Source organism: Vigna angularis, chromosome 1 (assembly GCF_016808095.1).
Source record: "Vigna angularis cultivar LongXiaoDou No.4 chromosome 1, ASM1680809v1, whole genome shotgun sequence".
Classification (NCBI taxonomy): Eukaryota; Viridiplantae; Streptophyta; class Magnoliopsida; order Fabales; family Fabaceae; genus Vigna; species Vigna angularis.
In genome coordinates, this window is record NC_068970.1 from 35,960,480 (window position 1) to 35,972,721 (window position 12,242).

The 12,242-nt window shown below is 33.0% G+C and overlaps 1 protein-coding gene across 1 annotated transcript; it reads right to left on the bottom strand.

Moving 5' to 3' along the window:
* Positions 1-4,130: 4,130 nt before the first annotated feature.
* Positions 4,131-7,235, bottom strand: LOC108343588 (probable serine/threonine-protein kinase PBL3). The gene is made up of 6 exons (XM_017581957.2): positions 6,960-7,235; positions 5,969-6,297; positions 5,681-5,816; positions 5,293-5,429; positions 5,080-5,203; positions 4,131-4,681 (listed from the first exon to the last, which is right to left on the bottom strand). Exons 1-6 carry the CDS (start codon positions 7,021-7,023, stop codon positions 4,290-4,292), a joined length of 1,182 nt encoding a protein of 393 aa, XP_017437446.1. The 5' UTR covers positions 7,024-7,235; the 3' UTR covers positions 4,131-4,289.
* Positions 7,236-12,242: the final 5,007 nt, after the last annotated feature.

Genomic DNA, 12,242 nt, shown 5'->3' on the forward strand with positions numbered 1-12,242 from the left:
TGCTTTAAGCTATTAAAGTTTGATGGTTTTATGGGATAAGCCGTTAGTCACTTCATAGAAAAGGCACTTGGTTTTGGTTGGAATAACCTATTCAATTTTCACTTGTGTCTGTTCAGCTATGGATGGTAGTTTTTAACGTTATGTTGCATTTCTGGTCCCTTCATGAGGTGTGGATCAAGAAATTCAGGGACCTGGTAAATACTGTGTTGGTAAAACTCTTCGAATGTTTGGGGTAGCAGAAACCATACAAGTTCTCCCATGCACATCATTAGTAGCTGCTAGTGCAAGGGTTAACTGTATATCTTAACACTGCCGCATTATTTTTTGCATCTCTGAATACCCACCCCACAGCAATGTTATCTTTATATACATACTAATTCAGACTCATCAAGTCGAAAGCTACAAACCTGGTTCCCATGCACAGTTACTTTACATCCCATTGCACAACAGAAGCCACCACAGAAAGCTCAAAAGCAATAGCAAAGAAAAAACACTTTAAACCATCTCAGGCTACCAAAAACTTACCCATCACAGTGCCCATGTCTACATCACTTTGATTCCCTGCCCAGCATCAATAAATAACTAGTAATCTGTGATTAAGAACCCATAAATCAAGCAACTACTATCATTTATAGCAAATTTACTGCATAATGATCCTTACTACGAAACTGAAACCACTGCCCCACACCACTTTCAATTTTGTAAGCAAAACCCAGTTTCCTTTTTAAGCTTATAGACGTGATATATGATCACTAAAATCAAGAGGTATAAGACATTAATTTTCTCATCTTTCTAACCATTTAGGAAGACGTTTTTGGCATTGAAAGAGCTCAAAATTCATTCGAACGAGCAATTTTGTGATGGCTTTTAACTGCTAATTTGCATAAATTATTTATGAAATTAATGACAAAAAGACTATCTAGATTACTTTTGAATATAAGACTATGATCAGACTGAATTTAACTTCATAAATAATATATTAAATTAATTATTTAGTGGTTCATTTATTTGAACTAGAACTCCGAGGAGATGTGAAAAAAAGATAGTGATGAAATCACAAAAACGGACCTCGTATATCCTAATAATTAAAGCTCTTAGGCTAAATTATATCGATGGGTTGAGCATTTTCTTAATAAATTTGAAGAACAGTGAAAAACGTGCATGATTGGGACAGGCTCAACTTGAATCTTGAATTCCTAAATGAGTTATGAACATATTAATATAAGAGATCAAAAAATTATTTTCAACCTATAACTTTAAGATTATGATTCTTCTATTTATATACTGTTTGTCTTATTTATTTTTATATGTGAGACACTCACCTTGAATTCTTAACCGAATGAATTATTTATAAACTTAAAGAACAATAACTATATCTTATTCGAGTTAGATGGAACACAATTTTCGCAAACATTTCAATAGTATGTGTGTATCTTGAATTCATTTAGATAAGGGACAGCTGACCTATTTCTGTGATATATCATTGTTGCCATTTCATATTCTGTTTCAATTGTGATGGAATGGAATGAGCAACATGGTACAATATTTATATAAAACTCTCCATACTAATGTTATTCATGAAGAATTTAGAGCATTGGAAAACCTTGAGAAGCCCATAAAAACATACAAGTTTACCAGCTTGAATCTGGTCAGAATTGGGAGAAAGAACATCATGAATGACATTGAAAATGACTAGTCTTGAGTTTTTCTTACCCATCTCCTTCAAACTTTTCCAAGCGAATCATACCCCTTTTGTTTCATGCTGGAATCAAATTCATCAGTTAAAGCTATCCCATTTCCTCTTAGACGTGGTTTCCTCTCTTCATCCAAATTTACCTTAATCACTTTATGCAAATATTGCTAGCATCTTGACTCTTTAACATCGACACTTCAACTTTCAGCAGAAGTTAACAGTTTCTTCAACTTGTGTTGAGATGACACTCACTATACACCATTTTTAATTTACACAATCTATTCTATTTTAGTGCCTAACTTTTTAGTCATCTTAACAATTAAAATTAAGCAACGGCAGAGATAAACACTAAAAATATAAATATTGGAGACTATTAAAAAATAATTTTAAAAAGAATAACTTCAAAAGTTATGCACATTATAAAAGCTAAAAGCATCTTTAATTTTGTGAACGTGTGAGAGTATATTACATGGTATATATTTTCACCCTTGTGACCACAGTATTTGCATGCCACTTGCGTATGTATCAAATAGACATCGAGAGAAAGGAAAACTGTGATACTTCTCTGAATAGATTCCGTGTTGATCAAAGTTTTGTTTCATGTAGACTGTAGGTAAGTCCAGGTTCAGTTTCAGATAGAGTTGACGTTGGCTTGGTTCTACAACAATAACATCACTATAAATATAACAGGTTCACATATGTTGCAAACCAAGAAGCCATAGAAGCATTGAAGAAGCACTTGAAAAGGCTTATCCTGTCATGTGTCCCCTAGAGTTCCCCTCAACGCTTCATTGAGGACTGATTAGGTTCACTTTCACTGGTCCTCACTGAAGTGTTTGGGGGAGCTCCCGGTGGCTCTTGATGCTTCAAAACAACTGTGTAAAACTTCCAACAATTTCGCATTTGAAAACAAATGATTACTGATGTTTTTACACCCTCTTTTCTTCCACTTCTTTTATCCTTGTTATTCTATTAATTTTGCTTTCTCTTTTTCTTTTGTTACATTACATCATTTGATCTCAGTTTACTTCTGTTTCAGTTCTTACACCTTTGTATCCTCGTACATCTTTCGTTCCTTTCATCAAAATGTAATCTTTAAAAGATTTGCTTGATGTACTCTCATCTCATAGCACAATGTAGTGTTTTTTGTTATTATTCCAGTTTCTTGATGTGAACTGACTTTATTTCAACATCTTTGTATTGACTTCACTTTATCTTCTTTTTGTACAGGCTGGTTTTGTCTAAACTATTTGTTAGAATGCGAGTCTGAAAATTTGTTAGAGATGTACAAATTCAATATTATATAACCGATGAAAACTACAAATCTGATATGTTCAAATTTTTAATTGAACGAGGTGTTAGTTATGTGGTTGGGTAGAAAACCATTTATGAAGATCTCTAATATTTTTCTCTTTATGATAACATTTGTAAGACGAAGTTGTCTCTAATGCAGAAATGGTAGAATGATGTCTTAGTTGATGTGAATCTCATCATGTTACATCTTTATAAAAGCTTTAACCTTTATTCATTTTTAAACATTTTATAAGAATGTCTGCGTTTTCTACTTCATCCTCTTTGTGCCTTCCCCAGCCACCTGTACAATCTCCAATGGCAGTACCCAAGCTCACCTCGCCACGTGTCCCGCCATAGCCAAGCGTCACCACGCTCTCTCCGCTGTTATTCGAATGCTATTCTTCCAATTTTTACACTTTTTTTTCCATAGTCTTTGTTTGATATTGGGTAAGTAAAAATTAGGATATGTAAAGAGACATAGTTTAGTAAAGAAATAATGAGCACCTCGATCAATACGTTTTTATTGCAAAATTAACTCAATTGAACGAAGACAAAAGAAAATTAATAACATGATCATCAAAGATTAACTTTCTTCTGCACTAAATCGATCGGAGAAATGGAAACAATGTTAAAATGAAAAAAAAAAATGTCTGCAAACTAGCTATGATGATATTCAGCTGCCTCTGTTGTGGTACCAAGGCAAGAAGAAACCAACAATGGCCAAATTGGTACCTAGCTTTTAGAAACTAGAGTAAAAATTGGGACTGCAAAATCAGTTAATTCGTGTAGCATCTGATGATTTAATATCGATCGTTTAGCCCCTTAACTTCGACAATAATAATAGATAAGAATATACGATGAGAACAAGTAATTGCATTCTTCTAACCTTACATTGTGTATTTATTTCTTTAATCTTTTATGTGTATCATGTTCTTACACGCTTCACACACCATTGCTAATGATTGATTGCCTACGACACTAGTCCATGCAAAAACAACTGATGCGGATAGTTTTGATGTAACTCTTGGCTAGCAGCAATGTGTCAATGACAGTTTTACAAACAAATATCTCAATAGCCACAATCAAACAATAACTGAACATGCAGAATACTGCTTTGCGGAATTTCTACTGCACGAAGAAATCATGCGCTAATAATTAAATGAAATTTCATTGAAGTTCATGGCACAATATGTCCTCTCAAAAATAACCTCATAAAAAAAGGAACGTATATACAGATGTTCAAAATTTGATGCACACAAGCAGATAATGGCTGAGATGGCAATGAATGAAGTAGGAGTATGGTTCAATGGGCACCCATTTGCACTTTACACTTTCTTGCAGGAATATGGACTCTCTTCTGTTCCGATTGGTTGTTTCTACATACAGTTTTTGAGGCTGCAATCTGCTCAAGAGTTTCTAAAACCTCTGTCATTGGAGGTCTTGCCTTGGCTTCGCGATTTAGGCATTGTAGCGCAAGAGTAGCAGCCATGTAAGCTCCTTTTTGTGGGTATTGGCCTCCCAACTTGGTGTCCATAATCCGAAATAGTTTTCTTTTGTCACCCAAATATGGTTTTGTCCACTCTACTAGATTCTGTTCCACACCAGCTTTTGTTCTGTCAACTGCACGTCTACCAGACAATAACTCAAGCAACACAACACCAAAGCTGTATACATCACTTTTAGCCGTCAGCCGACCTGTTAAAATATTGGAGCTTTAGTTTGATGATTTGCAGAAAATGAGACATGTGAAAGTGGTTAGTTTCCGAGTTCTATCCTAAGGAGCAGTGCATTATAGCAAACAATGGATCTAAAATTTGCCTGTTTTGACTAGAACATATGGATTAGAATTCAGAAGGAGAATAATAATTAACCCAACTGACTCCAAGTACACGAGTATGCTATATCAGATATTTATAGTTTACCATGCAGAAGAAATTGAACTGTTGATCAGTTCAAAATGCAGATTCTCATACAATTGAAATGAATAACAGCATGTTTAAATGGACACGAATGATTATATAGGTCATCAAACAATTCCTATAAGCAATGCAACGTACCGACAGTTTACACAAAGCTAAGGAATAAGGAATTACCTGTTGCAACATATTCAGGTGCTGCATATCCTTGAGTTCCCATAACTTGAGTAGATACATGAGTTCTATCACCCGTAGGGCCAGCCTTTGCTAAACCAAAATCAGAGAGTTTAGGATTGAAATCCTGTAATTCAATAATGATAAGAAATTATTTTTCATGATATAACAGGAATGAAGATATTATTGCATCACTTGTATCCTCATTAATCTTACAGCGTCAAGTAGGATATTAGATGCTTTAAAATCACGGTATATGACTTGAGACTGGGCATTATGAAGAAAAGAGAGTCCTCTGGCAGCGCCAATGGCCACTTTCATTCTCACTGACCAAGATAGAGGTTGTGGTCCCCCTGTCAAATATAATGAGCCCCATCAATCACAATGCAAAATACTAATGGATTAATCGATCATTTCTAAGTCAGTGCTTATCAAAGCATACTTAAATAATAATAGCGGAGAAGATCATTCTTAAATTAAGGAACCAGCTATCATTGTTGATATCTTCATCCTTCTGTGAGTTTCTTTGATTGCATAACCAATAAGGTAATAGCTTAATCAACCAAACTTAAAAGAAAACAGTGTAATGGTTGTGATAACTTACTTCTAAATAGATGATTCTCTAAGCTCCCTTTGGACATAAACTCATAGACCAACAGCCGGTTCTCTCCCTCCACGCAGTATCCAATCAATTTAACAAGATTCTGATGGTGAAGTTGCCCAAGGTAGTCCACTTCAGTCTGGAAAATGATTAAAACTCCAGTAATTAGACCATTAATAATATTCAAAATAAGATAAACTTTCTTAGGGAAAGGGGAAGGGGAAGGGTAGGGTTCTAATATAAAGTATGCTTAAGCAAGCTAGGGCATGGAAATGGAAATAAAACACCTACCAACCACTCCTTATGACCTTGTAACCCTTCAGGCTTGAGTTTCTTAACAGCAACTACCATTCCTGATCCAGGTTTTGAAGCTGTAAATGTGTGTTCATCAATCCACCCCTTGTAAACACAACCAAATCCTCCTTCCCCAAGAAGACTGTCGGGGCGAAAGTTTCTGGTGGCATTCTTTAGCTCATTAAAGGCAAAGGCCTTAAGATTTGGGGAAGACAAGATTTCACCCTCGGACCTTGGTGTGGGAAGACTTGAGACATCACTTGCTTCACAGTATGATTGAATAGATAAGTTGGAAGGAACAGATGAAGGACTAGTCTTTGAAATTCCTGATGCAAGCAGAAGTGGAAACAGTTAGTCCATTTATGCTTCCATTTCACAAACAAAAACAGGCACTTTTGCTAATAATCTTAAAATTCAACCAACTGCACCCATGTAAGATAATGTTCACACCTTTCGCATTACAAGGAAATGTTTTTTTTTTTATTTGATAAGCAACCAGAAGGAAATGTTTAATAACAAATAAGCATCCATTCTACAATCCTAGTTCAAGTGATCCCAATCCTAGCAAATACTAACCCAAACAAACCCAGCTTGCAGCACCCAAAAACAGAAAGTAGACAAAAAAAAGCTAGAAAACCGCAAAGAATTCACAATCTACAACTCCATCAAACCCACAGTTATGCAAGCCATAGCTTAAAAAACCAACTTTGACAAATGACAAAGGAAAATCACATACACCCCTTCAAAACATAGAAAAAAACAAGGTTCTAGAAAGTGGTTGGAAATGACGATTTCAGTATGATACTTAAGATTTTTTCCCTCATCGCTAACACATGCAGCTAAATCTACAGTATTTTTTCAAAATTTCCAATTATGTTAAGGGTGCGAATGAAACTGCAACTGCAATCACAACTTAAAAACTTGCAAAACATTGCACGGCGAATGAATAATTGCTGACAGAAAAAGAAAAGGCAAAAAGAAAAAGTACCAGAAGGGGTTCTGGAACTGTGAGCTGCTTCTACTTTAGCCGAAGAACCTAGACAGTTACCCATTATCCCTGGCACAAACTCAACTCGCACACTAAACTTGTGTTTGCTTAAAAGATACAAAAAGGTGACTCTTTTTTCCTTTTACTTATGTGGGTTTGTATCACATTTTGATGGAAAAAATGGTAGAAGAAAAAGAAATGAATTTGTGTTTGACAAGAAAACAGAGGGAACGGAAAGAGAGGAGAAAGTGCATACGAATGACATAAGACATTGCGATTGATTGAAGCCAAGTCGTGTTAAAGAAGACACGGGAAGCGCGTGGGGACACACTGCCCTCTCATTACGGGCTCTTCACATTCTGCATTTACTATATTATCCCTCTTTTTCCAATCTCTTTCTCTTTTTAATGTGAATGGGATCTTCTCGTTGGCCGTGGCACTGTTTAATATTTACTTTTTTTTTAGTTTATCATTTTTTATTTCGAGTGAATCGAATCCATGTTTTTTTATTAAATAATTTTGAGATTTGACTTCCACCAATGAAGATTTCAAAGATGTGTTTTTTTTTTTTTATTAAATTCCGGTTTATTTAAAACTTCAATATCTTTTTGAAAACTTCACTTAAGTATCACTCAACATAATTTTTTAACTAAAATGGGAACACACAATAAATTTAGTGAAGTGATACTATCAATCCCTTTTCTAAATGAAACACTAGATATATTTTATTCAGAATAAAATTTATCAATCTAATTATGAAATTTTATTATATTTTCATTTTAAAAAATTACTCTCCTTCTTTATTTTCCTTATATGTGTGTTTTATGTTTCTAGAGACGTATTTAACCCCAAAGGTGTTTACCAAGTCGTTTAGAAATTTTAGTAGGTTTCATAAGGAAACAAATACATCTAATCAATTTTTTTGTGTTATATTTTACCCAAATGATTAGTTTTTTATTTACTGTTTTATATTAATATTATTTATATAAACACAAAAAATTATTGTTTTTTCTTATTCTTCATTATGCTAATTTTTTTCTTGTTCTCTCTTGAACACTCTACCCTTATTGTATGAGATGTAATGTTGAAAGCAAGATAAGAAAAGTTAGGAGGAGAAAGTGAGTGGCCTGCAACCTAAGGAGAGAATTGAGGATAGAATTGTTTTGAGCAAAATGTCAAAGAAAAGAATAAAAGGTTTAAAGAAATGAGTGCATGAGGAAGATGCCAACTTAGTCAACTAAGCAAGGACAAGTTGACCACGTATGACAACCAATTCCATTGTCTTTCCCTCCAATCTAATCTAACACCACTGCTATATAACATCCAAATTAGCCGACGAAATTTCCTCACAAAAATAATAATTGAAACGTAACTTACAAGACTCTTCAAAAATCTCTTTATTAACCATTTCATTACCTAATAAGGCTTTCCCATTAAATAGTAAAACTTATCCCACTTTGAATAGTTATTTTTTAATCTCAAAATCTATTCAATGACATAATAAGACTCCTTATTCTAGATATTATTTTTATTGATTTCCCCCATAAATATTAATGTTCTCATTTTAAGTTTATCAGTAATATTATTATAATCAATTCCTCCTTATATGAAATATATTTTGTCATAAAATTTTCTTAAGAATTTTATCTTTAAAAAATATCTTACATGAGAAAAGAAAAAAATATTTAAACTGCTTTAACGGTGATTTCAAAACAAAATAAAATTACTCAGCTATATGTTAAAAACAATTATAAATTCAAAGTTAAACATATACATCCTACAAAATTATGAATTTTCTACCACTTTCTAGATTGGTAATCACCTTGTTGATGAAGATGAGCGATGTTTCATATAGCTCAAAATTAAATAAAATATTATTTTAATTAGTAATTTATATTTATATTTTAATTATTTACTATATATAAATAAAGAAAATATTGTGAAAATTTTTCAATTGTTTATTTCTATTCTTTTATTGATTTTTTCGTCATTTACAGTTTTTTTTTCTTAAGTTTATTGTTCTTTTTTTAACTTTATCTTGAACATGCTCATCTATTATGACGCATTTTTGTTTTTTTTCTCAACGTTCATTGTTTTTTTTGCGAAACCTATCCTATTTTGAGGTTATTTTATCATTTCCTTACTATCTATTTTCTCTTTTTTATCTCTATCGTGAAAAGACTTATTTATTATGACGCATTTCCAATTCTTTTTTTTTCTTAATATGCATATTGTTATCCTTGCTAAACCTATGTTATTCTGTCATTTCCCTACTATACATTTTATCTTTTTCAACTCTAACCTAAAAAGACTTATCTATTATAGTATAGAGAGTTGGTGGCTTTCCTAGTTGACTTCTTGATTTTACTTTTTATTTTATAAAATTACAAGTGTGTATAATTTTTCTTCTACATATATATTTGGTGAGATATAAAAATTTACAAAGAAGTATTTTTTTAATATACTATAAACTAGTTATAATAAAATTTAATTTATACTTTGTAAACCAATTAAACTAACTAGTTATAACTTGTATTATAGTCACTTCTAGCATCCTAAACAATTCTAGTATCCTCTAAATACGCTGCCTAGTTGAGTATCATGCACTCGTGGTTGAGTATTATAGTCATTCCTTGCACCCTAGACAATTTTGGTATCTTACTGTCTAGTTGAGTATCACTCACTCTTGGTTGAGTATTATAGTCACTCTTAACACCTTAGACAATTCTGGTATTCTTTAGATACACTGTCTAGTTGAGTATCATCTACTTCTGGTTGCAAGTGTTTTAGTTTTCTTCAGAACATACAACAAATCTGTTGCGGGATACACTACAAGGTACAAATGTTTAACTCTCAATGAGAGAATATTTTTAAATTTACATTCTAAAGTAACTCTCTAAGAGAAGATAAATGTATTAAGGCATAGTCTTATAGCTTGGAGGTTGCTTCCTTTGCTAAAGAGCATCAGACGATGTAATCTTGATGAGCAACAACATTTATCTTCAATCTTCATGCTTGTACTTGCTCCTTTCCTCATCTCTTTAGTGAGGTTGTTCCTTTGTTTGGAGAAGCATTAGACGATGTAAGGGTGAATAGTAGTAGGATGAATACTTGCTCTTTTTATCTTCTCTTCTCTTCTTCAATGAAGTTGTTTCCTTTGATTGAAGAGATGTATATGATGTAGGCTTTGAACAATAACATTGTTGATCATTCAAATGATTTTGATTTGGATGCTCCTTCTCTTCTCTATTCCCTCTGGATGGAAGAGCTTCAGAGAATGTGTATGAGCTTGATGGGCAATAGAATGAATGTTCAATGCATACTCTCTTTCTTTTCTTCTATTCTTTTCATTATGCTCTCAACTTTATTTTTCATTTCATTTTAACCTCAACTGATTCAGCCTCATTTCATATCTTCTTTTCATTTCTTCATCCCAACTCGGGCATAATACTTTAATGCTTTGTTTTTCTTTTCTTCATCTCTCTTCTTCAATCTTTCTTGGAAGCATCAAACATTATAAGCTTGAAGGTAAGATGAGGTAGAGTCAATGACTGATGGTTTTTCTTGAGCACATTCTCTCTTTCTCTCTCTTTTTCTTCTCTTCCTTCTTTCCTTATATTTCTGCTTCAACCATTCTTCTATATTTTTCTCAAGAGCACCAACTTTCTTCTCTACAATTGATCTTCTTTATATAGGTCCATTTTAAAGATGATCGTTAGATATTGAGTTGATTTTTCAAAAGAGCAGACAACTTCTAGGTGAGAGGTCAAACTTATGTCTTTTCATCAAAGGTACAGTGCTTTATCAGATTTTTCATTGAAGAGTGGCTTGTACAACTTTTTCAGAGTAGAAGTCTTCAAGAGATTTAATCCAGAATGTTCTTTGCTTCTCTCAACATCTTTATCCATCGTGTGTAGATGTTCTGATTAATCCTTTGTGTATTCCTATTCAGTACAAATAACAATGACAAGGTATGTAAGGAAAATAGTATTTTACAATACATGCATTAAAAGTTTTGATCGTTTATAATCGTTAACTTGTAATGCTTGATCAAAACATCTTGTCATTCTACTTATTAGTAATTAATGTATCGTTCAAATATATCATTCAAGAAAGATTGGAGGATAACACTTTTGACAGTAGACGACATAATTCATTAGACTCTTATGAAAAGTTGTTTTTTATGTATGTTTTATCACATTAGATGATATTCTTTATGGATACTTTTGCTTACAACACTGTTTTTTTATGTAAGACATTTAAGCTTTAGTGTTATTACCATTCTTAATCAAAGATATTTTAGAGCTTGATAACAAATCCTCCTATTTTGCACATATTTCTAAGATAGTTCCTTTATGACATATTTTTCTTTTTGTCTCTCCATGAGTGCAAATCCTTAGGTATGTTATCTCTACAGCTTTCATGTAAACTTTTCTTATTGACCGGACGCTTCTTATAACCAATGTGTTAGACGATATAGATTTCAGAGAAGCGTTGTTGTGTGCCTAATTTTACCTCATTCATCTTCCCTGAACGCAGTAGCTGCACCCCCACCTCATGTCAACTCAATCTTCTACCTAGTTGTACCTAATTTGAAAAATTTATTAGTCACTATGTTATCGGTTTAGTACCTGAAAAAGTATTGTAGTATATTTTTTTATATCACTAAATATCCACATATATATTTTATATTTTTTAATTTAGAAAAATATAAACTTAGATTAGATTAAAAAAACTTAAATACAATTCAAATCAAATTATATGAAATATTAGTGCTGTTTCGGTAACATTTGTCCGAGGGTCGGTCGTCCTTCCTTGCTATGCTACGATTGGCCAACTCTTCATGTAATCCTTCCTGATTAGTGGTTGACCTGCAGAAGACACTCCGACGCTCAAGTTAGATATGTTTCATAAAGAGGTCTATATTTTATTAAGATAGAAGAAGATGATTGTACCTGGACATCAGTTGTCTACTTATAAGGCTTGTGATAGTCACGTCCATTGATTAACCATTAGTGCAATATATTTTAGGTAATCAAACCCAATAATTAATCATTAATGCAATATATTTGTAGAGCGTAAGGCAATCTGACCTATTAGTACCTGCTTAATGACAATCAATTCCGATCGGTATACTTCATATAGTACATAAGCCCCCCAAGTCCGAGCAAGCTCTTTATTAAAAGAGGTGCGTAGGGATTATTATGAGCTTTAAAAGAGATCTTTAGGAAGTCTATCTTCGATGCTTTAAGTCTTCATTGATCTATGTACCAAGCGGCGAAC

Bases quoted from the DNA above. Each gene is read 5' to 3' on its own strand.
- LOC108343588 (XM_017581957.2), bottom strand. From the start codon at position 7,023: ATGGGTAACTGTCTAGGTTCTTCGGCTAAAGTAGAAGCAGCTCACAGT. The intron at 5,817-5,968 runs GTAGGTGTTTTA...ATCATTTTCCAG, and splicing joins AAGGTCATAAGGAGTGGTTG to ACTGAAGTGGACTACCTTGG. The intron at 5,430-5,680 runs GTAAGTTATCAC...TATATTTGACAG, and splicing joins AGAGAATCATCTATTTAGAA to GGGGACCACAACCTCTATCT.